This window comes from Pongo pygmaeus, chromosome 19, assembly GCF_028885625.2.
Source record: "Pongo pygmaeus isolate AG05252 chromosome 19, NHGRI_mPonPyg2-v2.0_pri, whole genome shotgun sequence".
NCBI classification, from domain to species: domain Eukaryota; kingdom Metazoa; phylum Chordata; class Mammalia; order Primates; family Hominidae; genus Pongo; species Pongo pygmaeus.
Window position 1 is genome coordinate 81,609,960 of NC_072392.2, and position 27,369 is coordinate 81,637,328.

General features: G+C 42.4%; 1 protein-coding gene across 6 annotated transcripts in view; it reads left to right on the forward strand.

The window, feature by feature from the left end:
- Positions 1 to 27,369, forward strand: part of TANC2 (tetratricopeptide repeat, ankyrin repeat and coiled-coil containing 2) — a 487,927-nt gene that overhangs the window by 410,957 nt on the left and 49,601 nt on the right. For all 6 annotated transcript variants that reach the window (XM_063657089.1, XM_054458934.2, XM_063657088.1 and 3 more), the window contains one exon: positions 2,383 to 2,990. In XM_063657089.1, coding sequence (XP_063513159.1) covers positions 2,383 to 2,990 — 608 coding nt within the window. The remainder of the gene's footprint in view (positions 1 to 2,382; positions 2,991 to 27,369) is intronic.

Here is a 27,369-nt window from a genome sequence, read left to right on the forward strand (position 1 = left end):
TTACAGATGTTTATTATTAATCTCAAAGTAGTTTGAGCTAAAGGATATGGATAAATCAATATAAATCCATCTTTACAACTAAAAATTATATAACCTATCATTATTAGTAGCTTGACTGTTAAAAATGAAAGATGAATGAAAGAAACCTCCAGGAATGTAATCTCTGACTGCTTTACCAAATGGATGCTTTGGAGATGTTATCCTCATACGTATTCTCACATAATATCATGTGCAGTCTCAAAAGAAATTGTAAGCGTTTCCGGATAGAGTAGGTGACTTTAATTTTTCAGCTGTGCCAATAGAAAAAGTACTTCAACTAAGAATTTTTAAAAATTATTTCATTTCTGACAGTGAAAGAATTTATAGGTTTTAGAAAATGAACCTTCATTTATATTTGATCATCATTATTTCCACAAACATTTCTTAAGTACTTAAGAGTATTTCAGGGACTGTTCTAGGGGCTGGAGATTCAAAATGAACAAGACAGGCAATATTCCCATCCTCCTAAAGCTTATATTTTAGTAAGGAACACAAAAAACAAATGAGCAAAAAGTTAAACATATACTAAAATTACAGATAGTGTTAAGTGCTATGAAGAAAAACAAAATATGGTGGAGGATAACTGGATAGTAGTTGTTTTAGATAAGATATCTAGGAAAGGCCTCTCATTTAAAAGTGATGAGATCTGATCTGTCTTTTTTAAAGATTTCTGTCAACTGGCCGTCTACATAATAAAATGTAAGGGATAAAGAGTCGAAGCAGACGTATAGGTGAAAGGTCATGGTAGCTTAGACTAGAGTGATAATGATGGGGACCATGTGAAATGGTCATATTTCGATGGACTGTATTTTCAAGGAGAGTCAAAGGACTTGATGGTGGGCTGAATGTGGGTGTCAGCAAGAGAGAAGACTCAAGAATGAATCCTGGGTATGTTGTGAGCAAATGGGTGAATGATGATTTGAGGACAATAGAAAGATCACAGATATCTTCTAGAATTTGGTGGTAGAGTCAGTGGTAATACCATTTATTGACATGGGGTGAGTTTTGTGGCGGGGGACAAAATTAAGTACTGATTTAGTCACATTGTCTATGAAATATCCAAATGTAAATGTTGAGTAGACAGATATAAGATGGGACTCGGGGAGATGACTAAGCTAGAAACATAAAGTTAGGCATGAGCCACATATAGATAATATTTAGCACCATGGGACTAAAGAATCTATTGATGGGAGTGAGAATGGCTAGAGAAGAGGAAAGAACAGAGCCCAGAGCCCTGGGTGAGCTGGGAAATAAAAACAGAGCCAGCAAAAAAGGGAAGGTTAAAAGTGGCCAGTGTGCTAAGACAGAAAAGAGGGGAACGTTCTCTGGGAACATGCTGCAGAAAGTGACTCCAAAAAAAGTGCATTGAGGTGAGATCCATTGTGTCAAACATTGCTGAGAGATTGAGGAAGATGAGAACTGGAACTTTATTATTGGATTTGTCAAAGTGAAAGTTACTGATGCCCTTGACAAGAACCATTTCAGTGAGGTGGTGCGGGTGCAGCCTGATTGGAACAAATGGAGGAGAGAATGGGAAAGAAAGAATTATAAATAGCGAATAGAGAAAACTTTTGTGAAAAATGGGAACAGAGATACACGGTAATAGCTGGAAGGAAGAATATGGAGTTTATGTCTGTGTGACCCAGCTGAGAAGAAACAGCTGCAGGAGAGGGAATGGGTACTCACAGGAGCCAAGTCCATGAGTAGGTAAGAAAGGATGGAATCCAATGCATAGGAGTAGCCCCAAAGCCATATCACCTTCCCCCAATAGAATTTCCAACAGATTACCAAGGTGCCAAGCTTCCTACTATTAGAAGTGTACCTTTCAGCTAAGGTATCTCCAGAAGGCCTGCATTTAAATGTAGTCATTTTATACATCTGTGTTGTGTGGGAAATTTTTTTTTAAATAGTCATTTTATTAGGAGAGTTAGAAAACCAACTTTTTCTAAGCATTCTTTGAATCTTTATACATTTCTCTTACTGACTTGTACTTGGCATTATGCCCTGGTTTACACTGAGAAAAATTACAGCAAAAGAGTTATACAGCACTCTATTTTCTATTTATTTCAGGAGTGTTGTTTAGAATAACGATCATGAAATCACTCCAAAAGCACCCTTTACAAAGACCCATTTAAAAATATATCTTAAGTCTCAATGTTAGGAGAAGTTGTGTCCCTTCTGTGCAACTAATTTGTTTTACTTTTTGGATACTGATACTTGATCATGTTTCCCTGTTTGGCCACTTTGAAGTTCAGAATAAATTTGTGAACCTCATAGTTTATCACAAGAGTTAGGGGAAACTGAAGGTCTTTCTGTCTCTTTCTCTCTCTCCATCTGTTTTAGGAAATTACCAAGCTGCTGCCTTTCCATAGGATTTTTTTGGATCGACTAGAAGAGAATGAAGCCATAGACCAGGACCTGCAGGCTTACATCCTGCACCGGATACACAGCAGCTCAGAGATCCAGAATAACATTTCACTTAATGGCAAAATGGACAATACTACATTTGGCAAACTCAGTTCTCATCTCAAGACCCTCAGTCAAGGGTCCTATCTATATCTGAAACTTACATTTGACCTCATAGAGAAAGGCTATCTAGTGTTAAAGAGCTCTAGCTACAAAGTAGTTCCTGTTTCGCTCTCAGAGGTTTATTTACTCCAGTGCAATATGAAGTTCCCAACCCAGTCTTCCTTTGACCGGGTGATGCCTCTCCTGAATGTGGCAGTGGCCTCTCTCCACCCACTGACTGATGAGCATATCTTCCAGGCCATCAATGCTGGGAGCATTGAAGGCACACTAGAATGGGAGGATTTTCAGCAGAGAATGGAGAACCTCTCCATGTTCCTAATCAAGCGCAGAGACATGACTCGTATGTTTGTACATCCTTCTTTTCGAGAATGGCTTATCTGGAGAGAAGAAGGAGAGAAAACCAAATTTCTCTGTGATCCCAGGTAAGACATAGATCTGTGATAAGCAATTCTGAGTCTGTTTTCTGTTTATTGCATGGAGTGTGAGTATTGAAAGTAGAAGTGTTCTTCATTGAACATTTCACATAGAAGAGACATCATCTGTGTTTCTTCTCAAGGCAAGGCTATAATGAGGTTAACTAATTTATTGTTTTACAATGTTATTTCCTTAAGACTCAACATCTGCATAGATATTTAGAATGCTACCCTACATTTCTGTGTTTTTCTAAATAATTTTCACAGACCCCACAGGGTTCACAGGCTATAATTAAGTTAACCATTTAATGGACTTCCTCAGTATTATTGTTCTGATATGAAGAAAGAATTGATATATTGTAAATCTCTTTGATTTAGAGCAGAATCATTTGAAAATTTTTATTGCCCTTTTAAAAAACATTATCATTATTAAAGTTTCCAATGACTAAATCCATTAAAGTCCAGCCAATGCTAAGCTTTATACTAGAAAATAGAATCTTAAACCTCCTAGCTGAAAAAGATTTGAAGAGATCAGCTGGTCTCTCCATGCTGCCTTTAGATACATAAGGTGTCATTATCTCCATTTTGCTATAAAGGCCTTAAGATGCTGGATCAACTTTCACAAAGTCATAAAGTTAATACATGGGAGAAGGGAGGGGCATGCACCAGAATAGGGATGGCAAGTGCATGATATATCCCACCACTCCCCACCCCACACGCACAGCAGGGTCACTGATTTACCCCAGCACTCTTTCTCAATGAGCTTGAACCTGACTTGAGAGTCTTTCTCAACTCAAACCAGACTAGATGTGAAACTGTTTCACTTTTTATTGCATGAAACCTAGTTCTCTGGCATCCTGATGGGGGTGTGCTTTTACTCCATCATACTAACATTTTTAAAGAAGTATTCCTTTAATAAAGTTGGTGTTTTCAAAAGCCAGGTATATTACTGACTTCATGGAAACAAAGAAGACACCAACAACATAGCTGGCAAATGCAGAGCTTATTTTGGCTCAAAAAGAAGAGGCCAGATTTGACTATGCCTCACATGTGACTCATCAGAAAGAATAAAACTCTGTGTTCATGCTGGGGTTTTATTGCCCTTCACCGTGTCCTTCACCAGGCCTTATTAGAGACAACTGTACTGTGGGCATGCTGCTCAGCCTACTCCATCCTGATTCATCAGAAAATTAGTTCCAGATTATGATGAAGATATTAAGCCAGGCAATAGACTTTGTAGCATTTTCCCTGAGAGGGAAGCTTTTTTAAAGAAACATGCTGTAGTGGAAAGAACATAAACTCTTGAGTCAAATTACCTGCATATAAATCCTGCCTCTTCTAGGAACTTTGACCTTTGGAAAAAGTTACATAGTGTTTCTAAGACTTAGTTTTCTTACCTACGTAAGAGCAATAATAATGCCTTTTTTCTAGAGTTGTTGAGAAGTTAAATGAGGTAATATAGTATGATGCCTAGAATAGTACAGAGTGAAAGAAATACTCTGGGTATGTTCTTTTTCCTCCCCTCACCCTGCAGTAATAGACCCTTCTGGTATATCTTAGTTAAATCCTGGGGCTAATTGGATAGCGACAGCCATCTTCTGCTGTTATAATTTTGGAGCACAAGATTTTAAAAAGAAACAATAAAAACAGTCCGAGTCCCTTCTGTGAAATGTATGATGTTCCCAAAAGGATTTTACTATAAATCCTACTAGAGCTGTTGTCAATATTTAATACATAGAACTGGCAACTACATATATAGGAAAAAGAAACTAATGTAGAATTGCCTAATAAACGCTTTGAGATCAGTTCCCAGAGAAACTTTGCTAGCTGATCTGGGACCTTAGATCCTGGGACATCTCAGAGGATTGAAAGCTGAGGTCCAAGGCAACCAGACTACCACTGAATTAATAGTATCCTTACAACAGATGAAATCCTCAGGGGCTCTCAAAGGAGAAAATTCAGCTTTTATACAGCCATATCATGACTATACAGGCTTTTCCTTCTCAACATTGCCTATTTACTAGGAGTTTTGCAGCAACCGGCTGATGCATTGGGACAAGAAGAGCAGGTACTTCCAACTTCAAATCCTGTATAATCCGTTCCCTGGTGATTGAATAACATGGCTGCTGAGAGATCATCTTATTTCACTTAATGGCAGAGAGTAAAATTGTAAACAGGACCAGGAGTTATCAAAAAAAAGCTTTCTTAGATTTCATTTCAGTTGGAACTCAGCCCCCTCCCCAGCAATGGCTGGCACCAACCTTGTTACTAAAGTACTGAAGTATTGATCTCAGTGCTTAAGGCTCCCTAGGTCAATGAGATGGAAATTCACTAACAATTTAATGCTATTGGCAAAGCCGAAGCTGGTCTTTCAAAGCAGCTGGCTGCACTTGTTTTCCATTTCAGGCAGGTCTGATTAGCAGGACTCTCTCCAGGCATGGTTTGTCTTTGTGGCCTTCAGCCTCCACTTCTTGCACGTTGTTTCTCCTTCTGTTCTCCACTTTCTCTCCAATTCCCTCTAAAGCATCTTTCAGTAGATCAAAGAAGACCAATTCAATGCCTCTGAAATCACACCAGGTAAGCCAGTGCCTGACATGTATATCTCTGTGGTGTAAGGAGAGCTTCCAGAGGCAACACAACATTCTTATCCTTTCTAGTCCATTTTCCTGGGCTTTCAGCACTCAGTTGTTCACCCTGAACTTGTTGACCTTATTAGGAAGTTAGACATAGAAGCAAATATTCTACTGATGCCAAAAAGTAGTTGATCTTCTCCAGAAATAGGCTACCCAAGGAGGTTGCTTCTGCCTGAGCTGAAAAGAGTCAGTAATCTGAGAATGGTGCTGGAAGCAGGAAATAGCAGAGCCAGAGGTTAATGCTACAGCTGAGACTGAGTTTTCATTATTTTGAATACCAGACTGCTTATTGTCTCAGAATCTGGGCAAGGACTTGACCTACCAGAGAGAATGACCTAATGTTACATAGATGTATCGTTGTCTCATTGTCATAGAAATAAATGAGTAACAAGGTGAATAGAGTGAGAGAGAGAGAGTATGTGTGTGTGTGTGTATGTGTGTGTGTATCAAACTGTAAGCAGAGTATCACTGAAGAATCTTTTAGATTTGCAGTTTAGGTAAAATATGCCCCTTGAAGCAGTCACAAACCTTAGACCATACCACTTCATTCTGCTCTCTGTTTCCCACTGTTCATCACTGTCAGCCTTCTGACAAACCCTGAACTTAATCTGTCCTATGTTTTATTCCCTTGGGCACTGAGATATCAGATTAACTCACTAATTTAATAAGTGAATTCCTGCTATTATGCTAATAGTAGAGAGATGGAAAACCTATTTGAGGCAACTTGTGCATTTAAATAAGACATTTGAGAGAAGTAGTCATTGGCCTTTGTTAGGCAACCTTTTAGTGACTCTCATAGTAGAAATTTAAGGCTGATAGAGTAGACAGTCGGAGCTACCAGCCTTGTGGTGCTGTCCAGTTACTGCTTAGTATTTCTATATCACTTTAGGCTCGCCCTGAATAAATCTCCACTCTGTTCTGTTTCTGTTCCTCATTATCTCAATTTTCATGGTATCTAGCTTTCCCTGCCGTAGGAACGGCTCTCAGATTAATATTTGTGTGTATGTGTGTGTGTGCGTGTGTGTGTGTGTAAGATTTTGACAGAGATTAAGACTCTACTGTGTTATTGTGTGTGTATTTTTGTGGGGTTTGTTTGTTTTATTTTTTTGAGACAGTATCTCACTCTGTCACTAAGGCTGGAGTGCAGTGGCACAGTGACGGCTCACTGAAGTCTCAACCTCCTGGGCTCTGTCAATCCTCCTACCTTAGCTTCCTGTGTAACTGTGACCACAGGCACATGCCACCATGCCTAATTTTTTTTGTTTGTAGAGACAGGGTCTTACTGTGTTGCCCAGGCTGGTCTCAAACTCAGGTTCAAGCCATCCACCCACCTTGTCCTCCCAAAGTGCTGGGATTACAGGGATGAGCCACTGCACCAGCTTTTTTTTTTTTTTTTTTTTTTTTTTCCGAGACAGTGTTGCCCTGTCACCCAGGCTGGAGTGCAATTATGCGATTTCGGATCACTGCAACCTCTGCCTCCTGGGTTCAAGCAATTCTCCTGCCTCAGCCTCCCGAGTAGCTGGGATATTACAGGTGCCTGCTACCTCGCCCAGCTAACTTTTTTGTATTTTTAGTAGAGACGGAGTTTCACCAATTTGGCCAGGCTGGTCTCGTACTCCTGACCTCAGGTGATCTGCCCACCTCAGCCTCCCAAAGTGCTGGGATTACAGGCATAAGCCACCATGCCCAGCCTAGCCAGCCTTATTTTTAAATGCTTGAATAAAATACAAGAAGCTTGTTGTGAACTTCATGTAATGAGTATTGAGTTGTTACAACCTAATGAGATTGTGATGTGGGAGCCTAAGGTTGTGATGTGGGAGCCTAATTTGGTTTGACCTGATTTCCTCAAATTAAAGACAGCAAATCCTGTGATGAATGGAAAGGGAAAAGGCGACACAAATCCTACCTATACCATGGGATAGTTGAGTACTTACTTGATTCTTTACGACCAGAATTGATTGCTTATAATAAGTGGTTTGTTGAGGTTTTTCCTAATTTATTTGACCATATTAGTAAGTGAATTACACATTGGAGACCTGATGCTCCAAAATGCATTGCCACAAAGCAGGGTGTCAGAGAACAAGCAGTTTGTCTAAGGAAAAAGAGAGGGTGTCCTCCCCAAAGTGAAAAATAACTGTTCCAGAGGTCTGTATAACAGGGCTTCTTATAGAATAGATGGGGTTGAAATGACTACAAAATAAATGATTAGTTGAAGTTTGTGTTGATTTTGTTTTTTAAATCTAAATATGAGCCTCCAGGCAAGATGACAATTAACCTTACCCTCACTGAAGCACAAACTTGAGGTCACTGCTCCTGATAGCCATTGCAGGCTCCCAGAGCAGACCCTTAAACTGGAGGATGGGTTCTGCTTTCTCAAAGCATTAGGAAAGAATTCAGCAAAATGATGAAGCATGGGAAGGAAAAAGGGCCTCTTAGAACGAAATCAACCCTTAGGAGGCTTGAAAGAGTTAAAGCAGAGAGAAGAGAATGTACCAGACATCTTTTATTCACACTTTCAATTTTTTTTTAATTTTTAATTTTTGTGGGTACATGGTATATACACATATATATGTATATTTATGGTTACATGAGATATTTTGATATAGGCATGCAGTGTATAATAATCACATCGGGGTAAAATATCCATCACCTCAAGCAGTTATCCTTTGTGTTTCACACAATCCAATTATACTCTTTTAGTTATTTTTAAATGTTTGATTAAATTATCTTTTACTATAGTCACCTTGTTGTGCCACCAAATTCTGGGTCTTATTTATTCTTTCTATGTTTTGTACCCATTAGCCATGCCCACCCTTTCCACCAACCCCTCCCCAGCCCTGACTACCCTTCCTAGCTGGTAACCATCCCCTACTGTCTATCTCCATGAGTTCAGTTATTTTAATTTTTAGCTCTGACAGATAAGTGAGAACACGCAATGTTTGTCTTTCAGTGCCTGGCTTATTTCACTTAACGTAATGACCTCCAGTTCCATCCATGTTGTTCTAAATGGTAGGGCCTCATTCTTTTTAATGGCTGAATAATACTCCATTGTGTATATGCACCACATTTTGTTTATCCATTTGTCTGTTGGTGGACGCTTAAGTTACTTCCAAATCTTGGCTATTGTGAATAGTGCTGTAACAAGCATGGAACTGCAGATATCTCTTCAATATACTGATTTCCTTTCTTTTGGGTGTATACCTAGGACCAGGATTGCTGGATCATATGGTAGTGTCACAGGATCTTTGGGGTGTTGCTTTGCCAGCCAGAAACCTCTGTGGCTGGCGGAGCCTTCTGCCCGAGTATTGCTCACACCCTTTGGGATCGTTCTGCCTACTCGGCTCAGCAGGCTGCACTCAGCTCTTGCTACTGGCCCAGATCCCACACCTCCCAAGGGTGAGCCAGGCACAGAGCAGTGAGCAGTGTGTGGACGAGAGAGCATGGGGTCCGGCCACTGCACAACCAGGCACACTGGCTGCTGCAGCAGGGCAGGCAACTCCAGGCACCAGCATAGGTGCCAGCTGCATGTCAGGCTGCGATTGTACCAAACATATTGCACGCGGCTTCCACTGCAGGCAACCACGTCTGGACAAGGGGAATGTGGTGGCGCCTGGAAGCTTGGAGACACCAGGAACTGCCGAGCCCAAAGAGGTTGTCACAGCCATGGCTCAGGGAGTCTGTAGGTCTGGGCTCCTCAAAGAACTGCAGCTCTTCTCTCCTTCTCATCATCCACAACGTGGCGAGCAGTGGGGCATGTTTCAGCCCTGTTTCTGTTTCAGCTCTTTCAGTCCCGCCATTCAGTAGGTCCTGAGATCTTGTCCTGCATCCAGGAAGAATGATGTTCATGGACAACTGGAGAGTGAGCAATGCAGAGAGGAGCTTCATTGAGCAACAGAAGAGCTCTCAAGAGATCCAAAGTGGGAAGCTCCTTTCCGCAAGCAGGTCATCCCTGCAAGTGTCCAGTTCTCACCAGAGAGGAGACCGGGGTTGAGTAGCTCCTATGCACAGGCAGGTTGTCCCTACAAGTGTACAACCCTCAGCAGAGAGGAGACCTGGAATGGGTAGCTCCTATCTACAGGCAGTTTGTCCCATCAAGTGTGCAGCCCTCAGCGGAGAGGAGACCCGGAGTGGATAGCTCCTATGTACAGGCAGGATGTCCCGACAAGTGTGCAACCCTCAGCAGATAGGAGACCTGGAATGGGTAGCTCCTATCTACAGGCAGTTTGTCCCATCAAGTGTGCAGCCCTCAGCGGAGAGGAGACCCGGAGTGGATAGCTCCTATGTACAGGCAGGATGTCCCGACAAGTGTGCAACCCTCAGCAGATAGGAGACCTGGAATGGGTAGCTCCTATCTATAGGCAGGTTGTCCCATCGAGTGTTCAACCCTCAGGGGAGGGGAGACATGGAGTGGGTAGCTCCTGTCTGCAGGCAGATTGTCTCATCTCCATGAGTTTGGCTGAGTCCAGGGTTTTTATGGGCTTCAGAAGGGAGGACATGCATGCTAACTGGTTCATGGGCAGGCCTGGAAAAAGCACCATAAGTTCTCACTCAGGGCCACGGACTCCACCCAGGACTGACAGCCCAGCCCCCATGCTTCAGGCCGTTTCTGACCTGAAGTTGGGGCTTCACTGGGGACCCACCCCTTTCCACCCAGGAGCCTGTCTGCCTCCTGCCACCATCAATCATGTCATCCATGGCAAGTTCATGCCAAGAGGCACCTGCTGTTCATGCCAAGAGGCACCTGCAGGCCTGCACTGAGCCACCCTCCCATGCTCATCAGCGCCCAAAGTCCAGAGGGGACTGAGGCAGCTTGGGGCTGGCATGTCAACGCTTCCCTGAACACACATACACCTGGCCGGGTCACAACAGTGCCCAGCTTCAGCCTCAGCTTTGCTCCGAAATCAGAGTGGGCGCTGGGAGCAGGGAGAAGCCAAGTAGAGCTGGCACTTCTGAGCCTGCGAGGGTAGGGGGATCTTCCCAGGCCCCCAAGAGCACATGGATGCCCATGTCTGCAGCCATGGCTGGGCAGGGCTCCCACCCTGACAACTCAGGAGGGGGCAGGGCTCCCGCCTGTTTACAGCTCACCCTAGACTCTATAGTTTTTTTAGGAACCTCCAAACTGTTCTCCATATAGATTGCACTAATTTACATTCCCACCAACAGCGTACAAGGGTTCCCTTTTCTCCACATCCTTCTCAGCATTTTTTTATTGCCTGTCTTTTGGATAAAAGCCATTTTAACTGGGATGAGATGATATCTCATGGTAGTTTTCATTTGAATTTCTCTGATGATCAATGATCGTATACCTCTTTGCCATTTGTGTGTCTTCTTTTGAGAAATGTCTATTCAGATCTTTTGCCCATTTTTAAATCATATTATTAGATTTTTTCCTATAGAGTTGTTTGAGCTCTTTATATATTCTGGTTATTAATCCCTTGTCAGATGGGTAGTTTGTAAGTATTTTCTTCCATTCTATGGGTTGTCTCTTCACTTTGTTGTTTCCTTCCTTTGCTTTGCAGAAGCTTTGTAACTTGATGAGGTCCCATTTGTCCGTTTTTGCTTTGCTTGTCTGTGCCTTTGGGGTATTGCTCAAGAAGTCTTTGCCCAGACCAATGTCTTGAAAAGTTTCCGTAATATTTTCTTTTAATAGTTTCATAGTTTCCGGTTTTAGATTTAAGTTTGTAATCCATTTTGATTTGATTTTTATATATGGCGAGAGATAGGGATCTAGTTTCATTCTTCTGCCTACTGATATCCAGTTTTCCCAGCACCATTTATTGAAGAGACTGTCCTTTCCCCAAAGTATGTTCTTGGAAACTTTTTTAAAAATGAGTTCACTGTAGATGTATGAATTTATTTCTAGGCTCTCTATTCTGTTCCACTGGTCTACATGTCTGTTTTTATACCAGTACCATGCCATTTGGGTCTATAGTATAATTTGAAGTCAGGCAATATGATTCCTCCAGTTTTGTTCTTGCTTAGGATAGCTTTGGCTGTTCTGGGTCTTTCACTAACACTTGACTATTAGTAGATGAGCTTACCTCCCTGGGACTATTAGTGCTTCATCTCTTTTCAGAGTCTAGACATTCTTCACTTCTAATTCTTCTCTATCTTCCACTGAGTGGTAATCAGTCTGATGTCATAGTTTAGTTGTGTGATTTCCAAGAAGATATTTCATTGACCTGTAATATTATTGGGGATTTATCTAATTTACCAATGAATATTTTTTCCTGTTATCCACTTTCTAACCCCCTATTGGCATCAAGAGTAAATCTGAGACTCATATCTGAAGTAGTGACCCAATGTCATGGTTTTGGGATATGACAAATGGGAGGAATTACATGAAATCTAATATATATTTTGAAATATGTTCAGTTTGCCAACACATTGAATGTCTTTTAGCTTTACAAGTTTGTTTTGTCTCAGCATAAATCATGGGATCGACATCTGTTAGTCAAATAGGCAAACTGTTTCCATCTTTCACCCTGTCAGACCATTAGAAGATGGGCCACAGCAACATTTTTTTTTTCGTTTTCCAAATCCAAAATGAAATTTGGAAAAAAGCTGCTAATTATAATTCTTCTCCAAACCCAGTTAAAACTGAGAACTACTTATTCTGTCATAAAAACTTATGAGAGATTTCCTAAGTCTGTATACATACAGAGATATAGTTCTGCTTATGATAAGTTGGAAACAGTGCATCATTTTATGACTTGGCAAGAATATACTTGGTCTTAGCCAAAAGGCCCAGAAGCGATGACTTGGCAAGAATAAATGCTTAGCATTTACTTATTCATGAAGCATTTACAGGCCAGGCAAGGTGGCTCATGCCTCTAATCCCAGGGCTTGGGAAAGCCAAGGTGGGAGAATCACTTGAGGCCAGGAGTTCAAGGTTACAGTGAGATATGTCATGCCACTGCACTCTAGCCTGGGTGACAGAGTGAGACCCTGACTCTCAAAAAAAAAAAAAAAAATTATGGAACAGCCAACTAATGAAAACACAGAGGAGACTTATATCTATATTGTTTGTAAAAGGTAATACGCTTTATGTGTTTAAAAATACATATAGAGCTTTTTTAAGGTGGATATGTTCAGTATAGTGAATACTGGTTACAGCAACTTAATCTAAAATGAGGTAGAAGTAGGGCAGGTGATTAAGGGAAATTTCTTGTACTGAAAGTAGCACAGGAATTAGTGGCTAATTATCCTATTAATGAGTCTCTGAAACAATACTGGCTGGATCAAAAGATAAGAACCCCACAAGTTTTCCTAGGTTGTCAAACCAAGATTAATGGCACAGCAGTCAGGAGGAGCTATTGCCAGTGTAGTGGAACATGACAGCATATTCTCTTTTTTTGCGAGTAAAGCAATTCACTCGGCCATCTCTAGAGACTTTCAAAAGCAAGTAGATCTCCACATTTAGTCAAATCAACATTAATAGCATTCCATCCTCTCAACCATAAGAAGCCACAGCTGTGAGACATGAATTTACTGTAGCCATCCACATATCCAATTGGTTCTACCACCCAAATTTTACTTGCAAGTATCTGTTTGTTTCCATCTCTAATGATCATAATGACCACATCCTGGGATCTCACATGGATTACTTTCACCTCTTAATTGGTCTCCTTCTTGCCCTCTTTGAGTCCATTCTCCACCAGCAGCCAGAGCAATCTTATAAAAACACAAATCAGACCATGTAACCTCTTCCTGAAAATCCTCCGGTGGCTTTCTATGATTAGAGTAAAATCAAAGCCAGATTGTTCAAAGCCCTGTATTTATAGATATAGCTTCTGCCTCCCTCCCTGAATTAAGTTCATTCTTTCTCCCTCTTATTCACAATTTTCTGCCAGTTTCTAGAACTTGCACTTTCCCACCTCCGGGCCTTTGCACTTAACAGTTGCCTCCATCTGGAGCTCACTTTCCCAGGCATCTCATCACATAGAAAGATCTCTCACTCCTCCTTCAGATCTCAGCTTAAATGCCACCTCCTCAGAAAGACTTCTGCTTGTCACGTTATCGAAGTAAGTGCCTCCTGGTTTATATCTTAATCATAACATCCTTTTTACCTCCTTTCTAACACTTATCACAATTTATTATTAATTGTAGGTGAGTACTCGTTTTTGTCCACTCTTCTGTCTAAAATGAACTCAATGAGGACAAGAACCTTCTCTGTATTGCTCACTGTGTCTTCCTAATGATTAGTAGAGTGCCTGGAACACAGTAAGCGCACAGTAAATTTTTTTTTGATGATGAACTAATGAACCAACAAAGGAATGATAAGTGGTACTAATTTTAAGCTAGCAACTTAAAATATTTGAGAAACTCTTCCCACAACTCAACAGATAGTATCTTTTGTTCACTCGGGAGTTAAGTGAAGACACGCATTTCAGCAAGTGTTCAGTGAATATTTATTAAGTAATATATTTAAGGCTCTGTCTTAAGCACTGCTGGGAATACAAATACAAGTAAGATCTGTCTACCAAGACTTACAGGTTAGTGTTTTTAACAGACACATTTATAACTAGCTATAATTCAAGGCAGAGTGCTGTGCTAGAAGTATAAACAAAGAGCTGAGGGGCATGGAGGAGGAAGAGAGAAGTGATCAGTTTTCCTATGACTACCATTGGTGTTTCAAACTGTGACATTTCAGTGGAGTCATAGCTCTTCTGCCTCATGAAGCCCTGCCAGCTACCTAAAGACTTCTTGTTGGAACAGAGAAAAGATGACCGTTTTCCTAGAGCTAGAGATGCATTAACAGAACAGAAAGGCAGTAGGAAGATGTGAGGCAAAGTGGGAGAAAGCAGCAAATTCCTATTCAGATTCTATATTTACAAGGAAATAATGCTTTTCCACTCATTTCTACAAAGGTACCTTTTGGTCATACTTATAATTTACTTTCATGAGGGTCATACATTTCCATATTGACTATAAAACAGTAGCACAGGGGAACCAGAAATATATTTTGAATTCAGCTTCCATGAGAAAGCCATAAAAAAAAATGCCAAAGCAGTTACTGACTGATAAGTGAAAAATGGAAGAAATAATTTTCTCCAAAAAGCATGGGTATCATTTGCTGAGAATGGATAGCAACAAGCAGACTATAAGACAGCAACAACTGAAGTTTAACTGTTGGCAGAATTTTTAAGAAGTGGAAAAGATCGGGATTGTTAACCTATTCTTGATACTTGAGTCGTATGCACACTCATTTCACAGTCTAACAGCGACAGCAGAAATACCTGCAAATTCAAAGTCAAATTGAGTACTGAATTGGAAAGTGAATCTGGAAGTCCTTGTATTGCTCTTCCTTGTACCCACCTGCTTGGTTTTATTCATTCATGAGACATGAAACACTTAGTGAGCTTCTTCTCCTCTATACCGAGGACTGTGCTAACCACTAGAGAAACTTAGGTGGCTTAAGACACCCCTGACACTAAAGCCATTATACTCTAAAGCAAGCTTGTCCAACCCACGTGCCATGGGCCACATGTGTCCCAGGGAGGCTTTGAATGTGGCCCAACACAAATTCGTACACTTTCTCAAAACATGATGAGATTTTTTTGCAATTTTTTTAGCTCATCTGGTATCTGTAGTGTTAGTATATTTTATGTGTGGCTCAAAACAATTATTCTTCTTCCACTGTGGCCCCAGGAAGCCAAAAGATTGGACACCCCTGCTCTAAAGGGAAGTCAGGCACACACAGCAACCAACAATAGTGCCATAGTACAAAGTATTGAAGGAACCTAGACAAAGAGGAAATACTTTTCAGAAGAGGTAACATTAAAGTTCAGCCTTGAAGTATGGGTTGAATTCCGTTAAGCAGCAAGGGAATGCAGGAGCCCTGTAGGCAGAAAGGAAAAGGTAATGGCAGTAACAGAAACAAGGAGGAGTGAGAACGTATGAAATGCCTTTGGGGAACTGTGAGCAGCTATGATGAGAGAATAAGATGCATGATCAGGAAGAGAGGATGATAGGTGTCACTGGGAAAACCTTAAATGCCATGTTTAAGACTTTTTAATTCTGTAGATAACAGGGAGCCTCTGTAGCCTTTTGAGGAGGAAGAAACAAAGATCTGATAACTCTGGTGATGTGAAAGATAGCTCTGACTAGTGATGTATGGAAGATGAGTCGAAATGAAGGGAAGAGACTGCAAGTTGGGCTACTAATTAAGAGGTTTATAGCAGTAGTCTAGGTGAGGAATGGTAAGACCTATAACAGGAGAATAGAGAGCAGAGTGTATGTGGGAGAGATATTTTGGTGTTACCCAAAAGCACTTGGTCTTTTTTTATATGGTATGTGAAAGGTCAGGACAGAGGGATCAAAAATGACGAGATTTATCTTGAATGATGGATAATAGTGATGCTACTAACCAACATAGAACTTTCTGAATGGAGGAGGGGCTCTAACATGAGCAAAGGCAGGAGGAAGAACAGGCTTATGGGGAGAAAGTGAGTCCTATTTTGGACATGTTCGTAATGAATTGCCTCTGAAGAAAGATGTACAGAATATATTTAGGAATGTGCCTTTAGAAAATAGACAAAGAGAAGGCTCAAGGCATGCAACTATAAATTTGTGCATTACCAGCAAATAACTGACAGTAGAAGCCATAGTACTAAACGATATCACCCAAGAATATAAAGTAGGAAGTTTAGAAGCATGAAACAGAATAGTTATATTTAAATGCTAAAAGAAGATGATGAGCCAAATAGTAATTTAGAGGAGAATTAGAAAGAGAAACAAGAGGAAGTAAGGTCATGGAAGTCAAAGGAGAGGGCAATTTCAAGGAGGGGATGCTCACCAGTACCTTGTACTGCAATAAGGCAAAGGGTAAGAGGCCATATATGGCTTTTGCATAGAATGGTTGGTAGCAGAAGTCCAATTCCCATAAGTTAAAAACTACATGTGAAATGAAAAAGTAGAGACCACTACCATAGACTCAACTTCCCCAAATTTTAGCACTGAAGGAAGGGAAAAGTTTGACCATGTTGATTGACACTGGAAAACAGGAAGATAAAAAGTAAGAGACTAAACATAGAAGAGAGGCAAAGGATGATGAGTTCTAGAAACCTGGCTATCAGAAGGGCAACTTAAAGTCCTTTTTGAACAAACCTTTTTGAACTTTTGGAAACCCATATCTTTTTAGTTGCCACACTTGTGTTCCTAGTAGGGCTCAGGAGCTACAGAACATTAAGAACCTGGCCAGAAGATGCCTTTGTCCAACTGGCAGAAAGGGAGATGGAGGCATGGGGATCCTTGCCAGAAGGAGTAAATTCTCCATGTCCTAAACAATGATTACCTGATTGTATCTTCTGAATTTCTCAGAGGAATTAATCTTACTGAAAATACCACTTTATCAGGTCATCCTACAAGTTACTTTTTTGCAAACACAAAGACCCTTAGTAACACAAGAGAAACATCCATTTAAAGGAACTTCCCTCTTTCACCTTTCCCTCTTCATGGTGGGCTCTGGTATATCAATGATACCATAGTTTGAATACTTCCAGCTAGCTGTGAGTTTGAAAAATTACTTCATGTTGGCTAGGAATGAGTGGTTTGGAATAGACAGGCTTTTATGCTGGAAGGCTGCTAGGGATAGAAAGTGACTCATTACTGTCACGGGACACAAGGACTCCTCTTCCTTTTTTCTTCTCATGGAGTGTGCTTCGACAATCTTGTGGAAAGGAATAATAATTTCAGCTTTTTTTTTCTTTTTTTTGAGACAGGGTCTCACTCTGTTGCCCATGCTAGAGTGCAGTGGCATGATCTCAGCTCATTGCAGCCTCTGCCTCCCAGGTTCAAGTGATTCTCCTGCCTCAGCTTCCTGAGTAGCTGGGATTACAGGCATGTACCACCATGCCAGGCTAATTTCTGTGAGTAGCTGGGATTACAGGCATGCCCCACCATGCCAAGCTAATTTTTGTATTTTTAGTAGAGACGGGGTTTTATCATGGTAGCCAGGCTGGTCTCGAACTTCTGGCCTCAAGTGATCTGCCCACCTTGGCCTCCCAAAGTGCTGGGATTACAGGTGTGAGCCACCTCGCCTGGCCTAACTGCAGTTTTTATCCCTCCATCCTTATCTTCCCTACACAAAAAAAAAGACCAAGTGCTTTTTTTTTTTTTTTTTTTTTTAATTTATGAAGTATTTATTGATCATTCTTGGGTGTTTCTCGGAGAGGGGGATATGGGAGGGTCATAGGATAATAGTGGAGAGAAGGTCAGGAGATAAACACATGAACAAAGGTCTCTCGTTTTCCTAGGCAGAGGACCCTGCGGCCTTCTGCAGTGTTTGTGCCCCTGGGTACTTGAGATTAGGGAGTGGTGATGACTCTTAAAGAGCATGCTGCCTTCAAGCATCTGTTTAACAAAGCACATCTTGCACCGCCCTTAATCCATTTAACCCTGAGTTGACACAGCATATGTTTCAGAGAGCATGGGGCTGGGGGAAAGGCCATAGATCAACAGCATCCCAAGGCAGAAGAATTTCTCCTAGTCAGAACAAAATGGAGTCTCCTATGCCCACCCCTTTCTACACAGACACAGCAACAATCTGATCTCTCCTTCCTTTCCCCACACTTCCCCACCCCCCCTTCCTTTCAACAAAACCGCCATCGTCCTCATGGCCCGCTCTCGATGGTCGCTGTCTCTTCGGAGCTGTTGGGTACACACCTCCCAGACAGGGCAGCCGGGCAGAGGCGCTCCTCACCTCCCAGACAGGGCGGCCGGGCAGAGGCGCTCCTCGCTTCCCAGACGGGGCCGCCCAGGCAGAGGCGCTCCTCACTTCCTCCCAGACCGGGTGGCAGCCGGGCAGAGGCGCTCCTCACCTCCCAGACGGGGCGGCCGGGCAGAGGCGCTCCTCACTTCCCAGACGGGGCGGCCGAGCAGAGGCGCTCCTCACTTCCCAGAGGGGGCGGCCGGGCAGAGGCGCTCCTCACTTCCCAGACCGGGCGGCCGGGCAGAGGCGCTCCTCACTTCCCAGACGAGGCGGCCGGGCAGAGACGCTCCTCACTTCCTCCCAGACGGGGTGGCGGCCAGGCAGAGGCGCTCCTCACCTCCCAGACAGGGCGGCCGGGCAGAGGAGCTCATCACTTCCCAGACTGGGCGGCCGGGCAGAGGCGCTCCTCACTTCCCAGACGGTGTGGCGGCTGGGCAGAGGCGCTCCTCCCTTCCCAGATGGGGCAGCCAGGCAGAGGCGCTCCTCACTTCCTCCCAGACGGGGTGGCGGCCAGGCAGAGGCGCTCCTCACTTCCCAGAGGGGGCGGCCGGGCAGAGGTGCTCCTCACTTCCTCCCAGACGGGGTGGCGGCCGGGCAGAGGCACTCCTCACCTCCCAGACGGGGCGGCCGGGCAGAGGTGCTCCTCATCTCCCAGACGGGGCAGCCGGGCAGAGGTGCTCCTCAGACCAAGTGCTTTTGAGTATCACCAAAATGTCTCTCCCACATACACCTTGCTCTCTCTTCTCATTTAATAGGTCTTAGCATTTCTCACCTAGCCTGTTGCTATAAACCTCATAACTGGTGTCCCAACTAGTATCCCAAATGTCTAATTTATGAGGATATTATGTTTGTTTCTGCCCATTTTCACTGATATTGAGATAAACAGTTCCTTAGTCCTCCTCCTTTCTTTTTTTTTTATTTGAGACAGTCTCACTCTGTCGCCCAGGCTGGAATGCAGTGGCGCAATCTCGGCTCACTGCAACCTCCGCCTCCCAGGTTCACACCATTCTCCTGCCTCAGCCTTCCAAGTAGCTGAGACTACAGGCACCCGCCACCAAGCCCAGCTAATTTTTTGTATTTTTAGTAGAGACAGAGTTTTACCATGTTAGCCAGGATGGTCTCAATCTCCTGACCTCGTGATCCGCCTGCCTCGGCCTCCCACAGTGCTGGGATTACAGGCGTGAGCCACCACGCCCGGCCTTCTTAGTCCTCCTTTCTACTCTTTCTTCATCCTTCTATCCATCCCCTGTTAGCAATCCCTCAAAAAGTAATTCTCTTGTTTTATTTAAGGTAATGCTAACTACTGAAATAAGTAAACCCCAAAACCTAAATGATTTATCACAATAGAAATTTATTTTTCACTCACATGAAGTCCAAAGGCACCACATGGTTTGGAAGAGGTCTGCCCTGTACTGTTTTTCAGAGACGCAGGCCAATGGGGGCTCTGCCATCTTTCACACACTGCTTCCCAGGGTAATTGCTTGTTTTCATCAACTGGCTGATGGGGGAAGAAAAAAACCGTGGAAGAGTGGAAGATTCTTCTGGGCCAGGTCTGAAGTGAATATTATTTCTGTCCGCATTTCATTAACCAGAACTGAGTCACATAACCCCACTTGAATGCAAGGTCCCTGGCAAGGAAGCCACTTGCCAACAAGAACTCTTGACTTGGAAGGGGAGCACAATCTTTGGAGGCAGCCAGCCATCTCTGCCTCATAATTCTCGTCTCACTAGGTCTCTTTAAATAACCCACATTAACCTCTGTAATATAAAGACACTTCACAGCAGCACATATTATTTCCACCAAAATTATAAGATAGGCTTTAGATTATAAGCATTTTCTTGCCAGCTGGCTGTAACTATACCACTTTGTCACATCTGACCCTCACACAGAATATCAAAGCACCTGGCCAGGCATGGTGGCTCATGCCTGTAATCCCAGCACTTCGGGAGGCCGAGGCAGGTGGATCACCTGAGGTCAGGAGTTCGAGACCAGCCTGGCTAACATGGTGAAACCCCATTTCTACTAAAAATAGAAAAAATTAGCCAGGCGTGGTGGCATGCACCTGTAATTCCAGCTACTCAGGAGGCTGAGGCAGGAGAATCGCTTGAACCAGAGAGGCAGAGGTTGCAGTGAGCTGAGATCACACCATTGCACTCCAGCTTGGGCAACAAGAGCAAAATTCTGTCTCAAAAAAAAAAAAAAAAATCAAAGCATCTCAGTGTTGTTTCTCTGAAGCATTGGAAGGTTGTATATTAAGTTTGTCATCATAAGTTAATGAAGTCTGTGTGACTCCATATTAGTAACTCTGACTAGAACAGTGAGAAACTATCCATGCTAGAAATATCCAGATTTATTTGCTAGCGTGTTTTGGTACTACAAATAGAAACTTTAAGACTAGCTATCTCCTGGGGTGCTAAGTGAAAACCTATTAGAAAAGCAAACATAATGCCATTGTATATTTTGTGTAAAACAACTGTTATCCAACTTCCATACTGTTAAATGAGGATAGAGGGGAGTGATTCTTGCTTTAGAAAGGGTTTTTCTCTAAAAGACTCCATAGCTCTGAACTCTTGAGGTACAGGATCATCAAGTGGCAGTAGTCCCTCACTGCCTTGTAACCCGTAGTTATCCAGAAGTGAGTTTCATTTGTCTCCGGTATCAAGGGACTACTCTTGCCTACAAATGAGAATGCAAGTAGAATTTGCTCTCTGCTATTCTGGATACCACCTTCTCTGACTTTTGTCAAAACGCACATATTTATCCAGCAAAGGGAAGAAGGGAGAGTGCTGGGGGAAGGATCCTCAACTGTGACCTGTGATCGACTCTCTCCTAAAATATCTAAAATCAAATATACCTTGAATATAAGATTTACTATCCTCCTGAAAACCTCTGGTCTACATGAGAAATTTATGTTCTTCCTGTTAGCCTAATTTTTACCTTGTTTCTTAGGGACCAGTTAGCTCTGTCCTTATCCTCCCCTCTGCCTGAAGTTACACTTCCAGGTTGCATTTGCTAGCAGTGAATGGCATCTGTACCCCAGTAATTTTTCCCTGATCTGTGGGCTTCTCTTCTGGCTGCAAAGGTAGTAGGGTACAGTGTGGAAGGGTAAGGATCAGGGTTAAGGACAGGATATCACATTTCACCCTGCTACACACATTAAAGACTAAAGTTCCATTTGAACACACAGTCATCTTCCTATATGTTTAAAGTCATTTGTGGTTACTGGTCATTCCTTTAGTTTAGCATTACACTAGTTACTCTGGAGAATATAAAAGAAATACAAAATAAAATACATTCACTTAATATGTCTCACTTAATTCTTACCACAGTCCTGAGAGGTAGATATTACTATCCCTGTCTCACAAAGAGGTTCAGTATCTTGTCTTAGGTTATAAAGTGTGTAAGTGGCAGAACTAGGATTTAAAAGTAGGTCTGTTTGACTTTTAGGGATGAAGAGGCAGCACTGTGAATGCCAGTAAGGAAATTTGTGAAGTAACCTTGAATCACAAGATGATATTATATAAGCTATGTGAAAATAATTCTCTTCTGTCTTCACTTCCCTACCCCATGGCCTTTATGACCATATCTGAACCCATATTAAAGTTGATTATGATTACCATCTTTTTTTGTTTTTTTTTGAGATAGGGTCTTGCTCGTCACCCAGGCTGAAGTGCAGTAGCACGATCACAATTTGCTGCAGCCTCAACCTCCCAGGCTCAAGTGATCCTCCCACCTCAGCCTCCCAAGTAGCTAGGAGCACAGGCACATGCCACCACAGCCGGCTAATTTTTTAAATGTTTTGTGGAGATGGGGTCTCGCTATGGTATCCAGGCTGGTCTCAAACTCCTGGACCCAAGCAATCCTCCTGCCTCAGCCTCCCAAAGTGCCAAGACTACAGGTGAGAACCACTGTGCCTTGGCCTCATCATCTTTAATTATAAAGGGAAAGCATAGTTGTGCTCTGTCATGCTTTAAAAATCACGCTTCCTAGAGCTGTCTCTACTTTATTTCTTACCTACTCTTTCTCAAAATGCCAATCAAAAAGTGTCAAAATCATGGTTGCTGATTTTAATTATGTTAAAATTAAAGAATTCAGAGTTTATACTATACAAATGAGTATATTGTTCTTTACAGTGGTGGATTTTTTTTCACACAAATGTGCTCTGAAACAAAAACCAAGTTGCTAATCTTAGTGTGGTAATGGAACTAGGTTTCAGTGGAACTAGGTTTCAGTAGAACTAGATTTCAAAAACACTGAAGTTCTCATTCTAGTTCTTTTACTTCCTAGGCATGTGAGCTGGGTCTGTCCCTCAATCTTGCTTAGTCTCAGTCAATCCTCTGCCATAATATTGGGAGTAGTATTTACTGCTATACCTATGGTATAATGATTTTTTGAGAATCTAAAAATTATTAAAGTATTTGTCTGGGTGCAGTGACTCAGGCCTGTCATCCCAACAGTTTGGGAGTCCAAGCCGGGCAGATAACCTGAGGTCAGGAGTTCAAGACCAGCCTAGCCAACATGGTAAAACCCCATCTCTACTAAAAATACAAAAATTAGCCAGGCATGGTGGTGCACGCTCATAATCCCAGCTACTTGGGAGGCTGAGGCAGGAGAATTGCTTGAACCCAGGAGGCAGAGGTTGCAATGAACCAAGATCATGCCACTGTACTCCAGCCCAGGCAATGGAGTGAGACTCTGTCTCAAAAAATAATTATTAATATTAAGTATTTTGATTTTTCAGTTGTTGTTGTTGGGTTTTGGTTTTTTTTTTTTTTTTTTTTTTGAGACAGGGCCTTGCTGTGTTGCCCAAGCTGGAGTGCAATGGTGTAATCATAGCTCACTGCAGCCTCAACAGCCTGGGCTTAGGCAATTTTTCTGCTTCAGCCTCCCAAGTAACTGGAACTACAGGCACACGCCAGCACAACTGGCTAACTTTTTAACTTTTTTGTAGAGACAGGGTCCTGCTTTGTTACCCAGGCTAGGCTCGGACACCTGGACTCAAGTGACCCTCCCACCTTGGCCTCCCAAAGTGCTGGGATTACAGGTGTGAGCCATCATGCCTGGCCCAAAGTATTTCGAAAACCATAAGATACACAGGTGTAAGATGTTATTATTTACTCATCCATTCTGCAAATATATACTCCTATTACCTAGACTCTGTTGAGGATAGAGGCCATGCTTTTTCACACGTGTGGAGTAGAGCAACATAGAAGAGTGCTGTGCAGTGGGTGCTATAATGGAGATGTGTACCAGGTACAACAGGAACCTAAGGAAGGAACCCCTGAGTTTATTGGGGGCACCAGGGAAGGCTTCACAGAGGAGATGATGTGAGTTGCCATTTGAAGAATGAGAAATTGTTTTTCTGATGAACTAAACAGGAAAGAGAATTCCAGGCAGAGGGAAAGCATGTTTGAAACCCTACAGATAATTTACTCTGTCTAGAATTGAAAGGATAAGGTAAAAAGGTAAAGACAGACAAATAGACAAGGGACAAATTATGGAAAGCCTTTGGATACCATGCTAAGGAATTTAAATTTTATATCAGAGGGAAAATAAAACTAGCAAATAATTTTGAGCGGAATTTTGATCCGGTTTTTGCAATGTAGATTATTGGGATGTCCAGGGAGCAAGCAGTAAAGAATAAAATGAAGAGAATGAGATTCTTGTGTCTTTTCAGGAGAGAAAGTATAGGAGAGGGGGGAAATAGCTACTACGTTTTATGCCTGAGTAACTGGCAATATTTAAAAAAAAGAGAAAGAGATGGTTTTGAGGGAAAGCTCCAACTTCAAAAAGTGAGCTTGATAGTGATGGAGGTGGAGAGATCCAGCAGACTGAGAAGCAAAATTAAATCTCAGTGCTCAAGTCACCATGGGAGCCAATATAGAATGTACATTGCTGTTTCCCCTTATGTCCTACATACCACAAACTTTGAGTCCAGTGTACTGATCAGAACCATCCTTTTAGTAATAATGTAGCATGCTTGTATTCAAAAAGAAATGAACTATAGTTGCCACCTTCATCTTATCCTTGACCTGTATTGCTTGCTGTTTCTCCTCAGTGCCTGATGCAAAAGCAAGCAGTTATCTCTAGCCAGCTGAAATGAAGACTAGAGAAATGCAGACATCTCACCAGCATTTCTTAGTTGTGGTGGTAAAATGAAAACACTAGGGCAAAGTCAATTCTATGTCTAACTGAAAATTCATTTCCTTGTCAAGCACAAGCTTTTTTACATTAATCCCAATAGGCATGAATTCTCATTAACAGCCTAAAGCATAGATAGTGAATCAGAGACTTATATTCAGAAGTTCTAGTCACAGTGGAACAGCCATGGATGAGTAACTTAAGGTAATAATTCTTATACCAGGGAGGCTACAATAATTTTACTGTTAAGAGCTGAATGGAATTTTGAGATCTTGAGAGTAAGATACTTCATAAATGCTTTGTATTGTTGTCTAACTTCCATATGGTCTGTTAAAATAACTTATTCAAAAAGAACAATCTCTATTGAAAAAAACTAAAATAGGCTGGGCACAGTGGCTCACGCTTGTAATCCCAGCACTTTGGGAGGCTGAGGCGGCCAGATCATGAAATCAGGAGTTCAAGTCCAGCCTGGCCAGCATGGTGAAACCCCATCTCTACTAAAAATACAAAAAATTAGCTGGGCATGGTGGCACATGCCTGTAATCCCAGCTATTTGGGAGGCTGAGACAGGAGAATTGCTTGAACGTGAGAAGTGGAGGTTGCAGTGAGCTGAGATCACACCACTGCACTCCAGCCTGGGTGACAGAGCGAGACTTCATCTCAAAAAGAAAAAAGTAAAATAACCTGTCAACTAAATTGAGTTTTCATGGGATAAATAAGAGTTCAGGGCCGGGTGCGGTGGCTCATGCCTGTAATCCCAGCACTTTGGGAGACCGAGGTGGGTGGATCACGAAGTCAGGAGATCGAGACCATCCTGGCTAACACAGTGAAACCCCGTCTCTACTAAAAAATACAAAAAAAAAAAAAATTAGCCGGGCGTGGTGGCAGGTGCCTGTAGTACCCATATGTTGTGGGAGGGACCCGGTGGGAGGTAATTGAATCATAGGGGCAGTTTCCCTCATGCTGTTCTTGTGATAGCTGATAGTTTTATAAGTGTCTGGCATTTCCTCTGCTGGCACTCATTATCTCTTCTGCTGTCCCGTTAAGAGATGCCTTCTGCCATGACTGTAGAGTTTTTAAGTGTCAGTAAAGAACCTGGAACACAGGGGATGGGACAGCTCCCATCATACATAGGAATCATCAAATGGATTTCATTCCAATAAGATTTTAAAAACGGACTTTAATTTTTGCCTTTACAGAATTTCTAAATTGTAGTGGATACCAGGTCACCTTGTTTGATTGAATAAATTAACCATAATAGAAAGGAAGTTATTTAATTGGGAGAATGTCTCAGACAGGTGTAGCTTGCATGGAATCATTGGTATCATCTGAGGGTGTGAGTCCAGGGTTCTTTCAAACTCGTAAAATCTGGAAATTGCCACTGAACTCTTTTTTTTTTTTTTTTTTTTTAGATGGAGTCTCGCTGTCGCCCAGGCTGGAGTGCAGTGGCACAATCTCGGCTCACTGCAAGCTCCGCCTCCCAGGTTCATGCCATTCTCCTGCCTCAGTCTCCCAAGTAGCTGGGACTGCAGGTGCCCACCACCATGCCCAGCTAATTTTTTGTATTTTTACAAAATGAGGCTTGGGGCTTGCACCCTCTGAAGCAATGACCTGAGCTGTATATTGGTCCCTTTTAGCCACAGCTGGGATGCAAGGTACAAAGTCTGGAGACTGCGCAAAGCAGCAAGGCCCTGGGCCCAGCCCACTAAGCCACTTTTTCCTCCTAGGCCTCCAGGCCTATGATGGGAGGGGCTGCCATGAAAACCTTCAACATGCCCTGGAGACATTTTCCCCATTGGCTTGGTGATTCAACATTTGGCTCCTCATTAAGTATGCAGATTTCTGCAGCTGGCTTAGATTTCTCCCTAGAAAATTGGTTTTTATTTTCTATTGCATTGTCAGGCTGCAAATTTTTGAAACTTTTATGCTCTGTCACCTCTTGAATGTTTTGCTACTTAGAAATTTCTTCCACTAGATACCCTAAATCATCTCTCTCAAGTTCAAAGTCCACAGATCTCTGGGGCAACGGCAAAATGCCACCAGTCTCTGCTAAAGCATAGCAAGAGTCACCTTTACTCTTGTTCCCAACAAGTTCCTTATCTCTATCTGAGACCACCTCATCCTGGACTTCATTGTCCATGTCACCATCAGCATTTTGGTCAAAGCCATTCAACAAGCCTCTAGGAAGTTCCAAACTTTCCCACATTTTCCTGTCTTCTTCTGAGCCCTCCAAACTGTTCCAACCTCTGCCTGTTACCCAGTTCTAAAGTTGCTTCCACATTTTTGGGTAGCACCCTACTCTCTGCAGTACCAACTTACTGTATTAGTCCATTCTCACACTGCTATAAAGAAATACCTGAGACTGGGTGATTTATAAAGGAAAGAGGTTTCGTTGACTCACATGGCTGGGGAGGCCTCAGGAAACTTATAATCATGGCAGAAGGCACCTCTTCACAAGGCAGCACGCACCTCTTCACAAGGCAGCAGGAGAGAGAATGAGTGCCAGCCAGGGAAATGCCAGACACTTAGAAAACCATCAGATCTCATGAGAACTCACTATCATGAGAACAGCATGGGGGAAACCACCCCCATAATTCAGTTACCTCCCACCAAGTCCCTCCCATGACACGTGGGGATTATGGGGGTTACAATTCAAGGTGAGATTTGGGTGGGGACACAGAGTCAAAGTATATCAGCCATAGAGAGATAGTTCTAAGTGTCTGCAGTTCTTAGAGGCCATAACAAATCGGGTAAGAAAACACATCTCAAAGGTGATCTAGTGTCCTTTCTTTAATGCCAGATTTTTTCTTCTAAAAAAGTTTTATTGAGCATTTTTATATGCAGTAGACTATGTTAGGCACTATGGAAGATATAAGTAGTTCAGATTTCTTTCGTGAATGT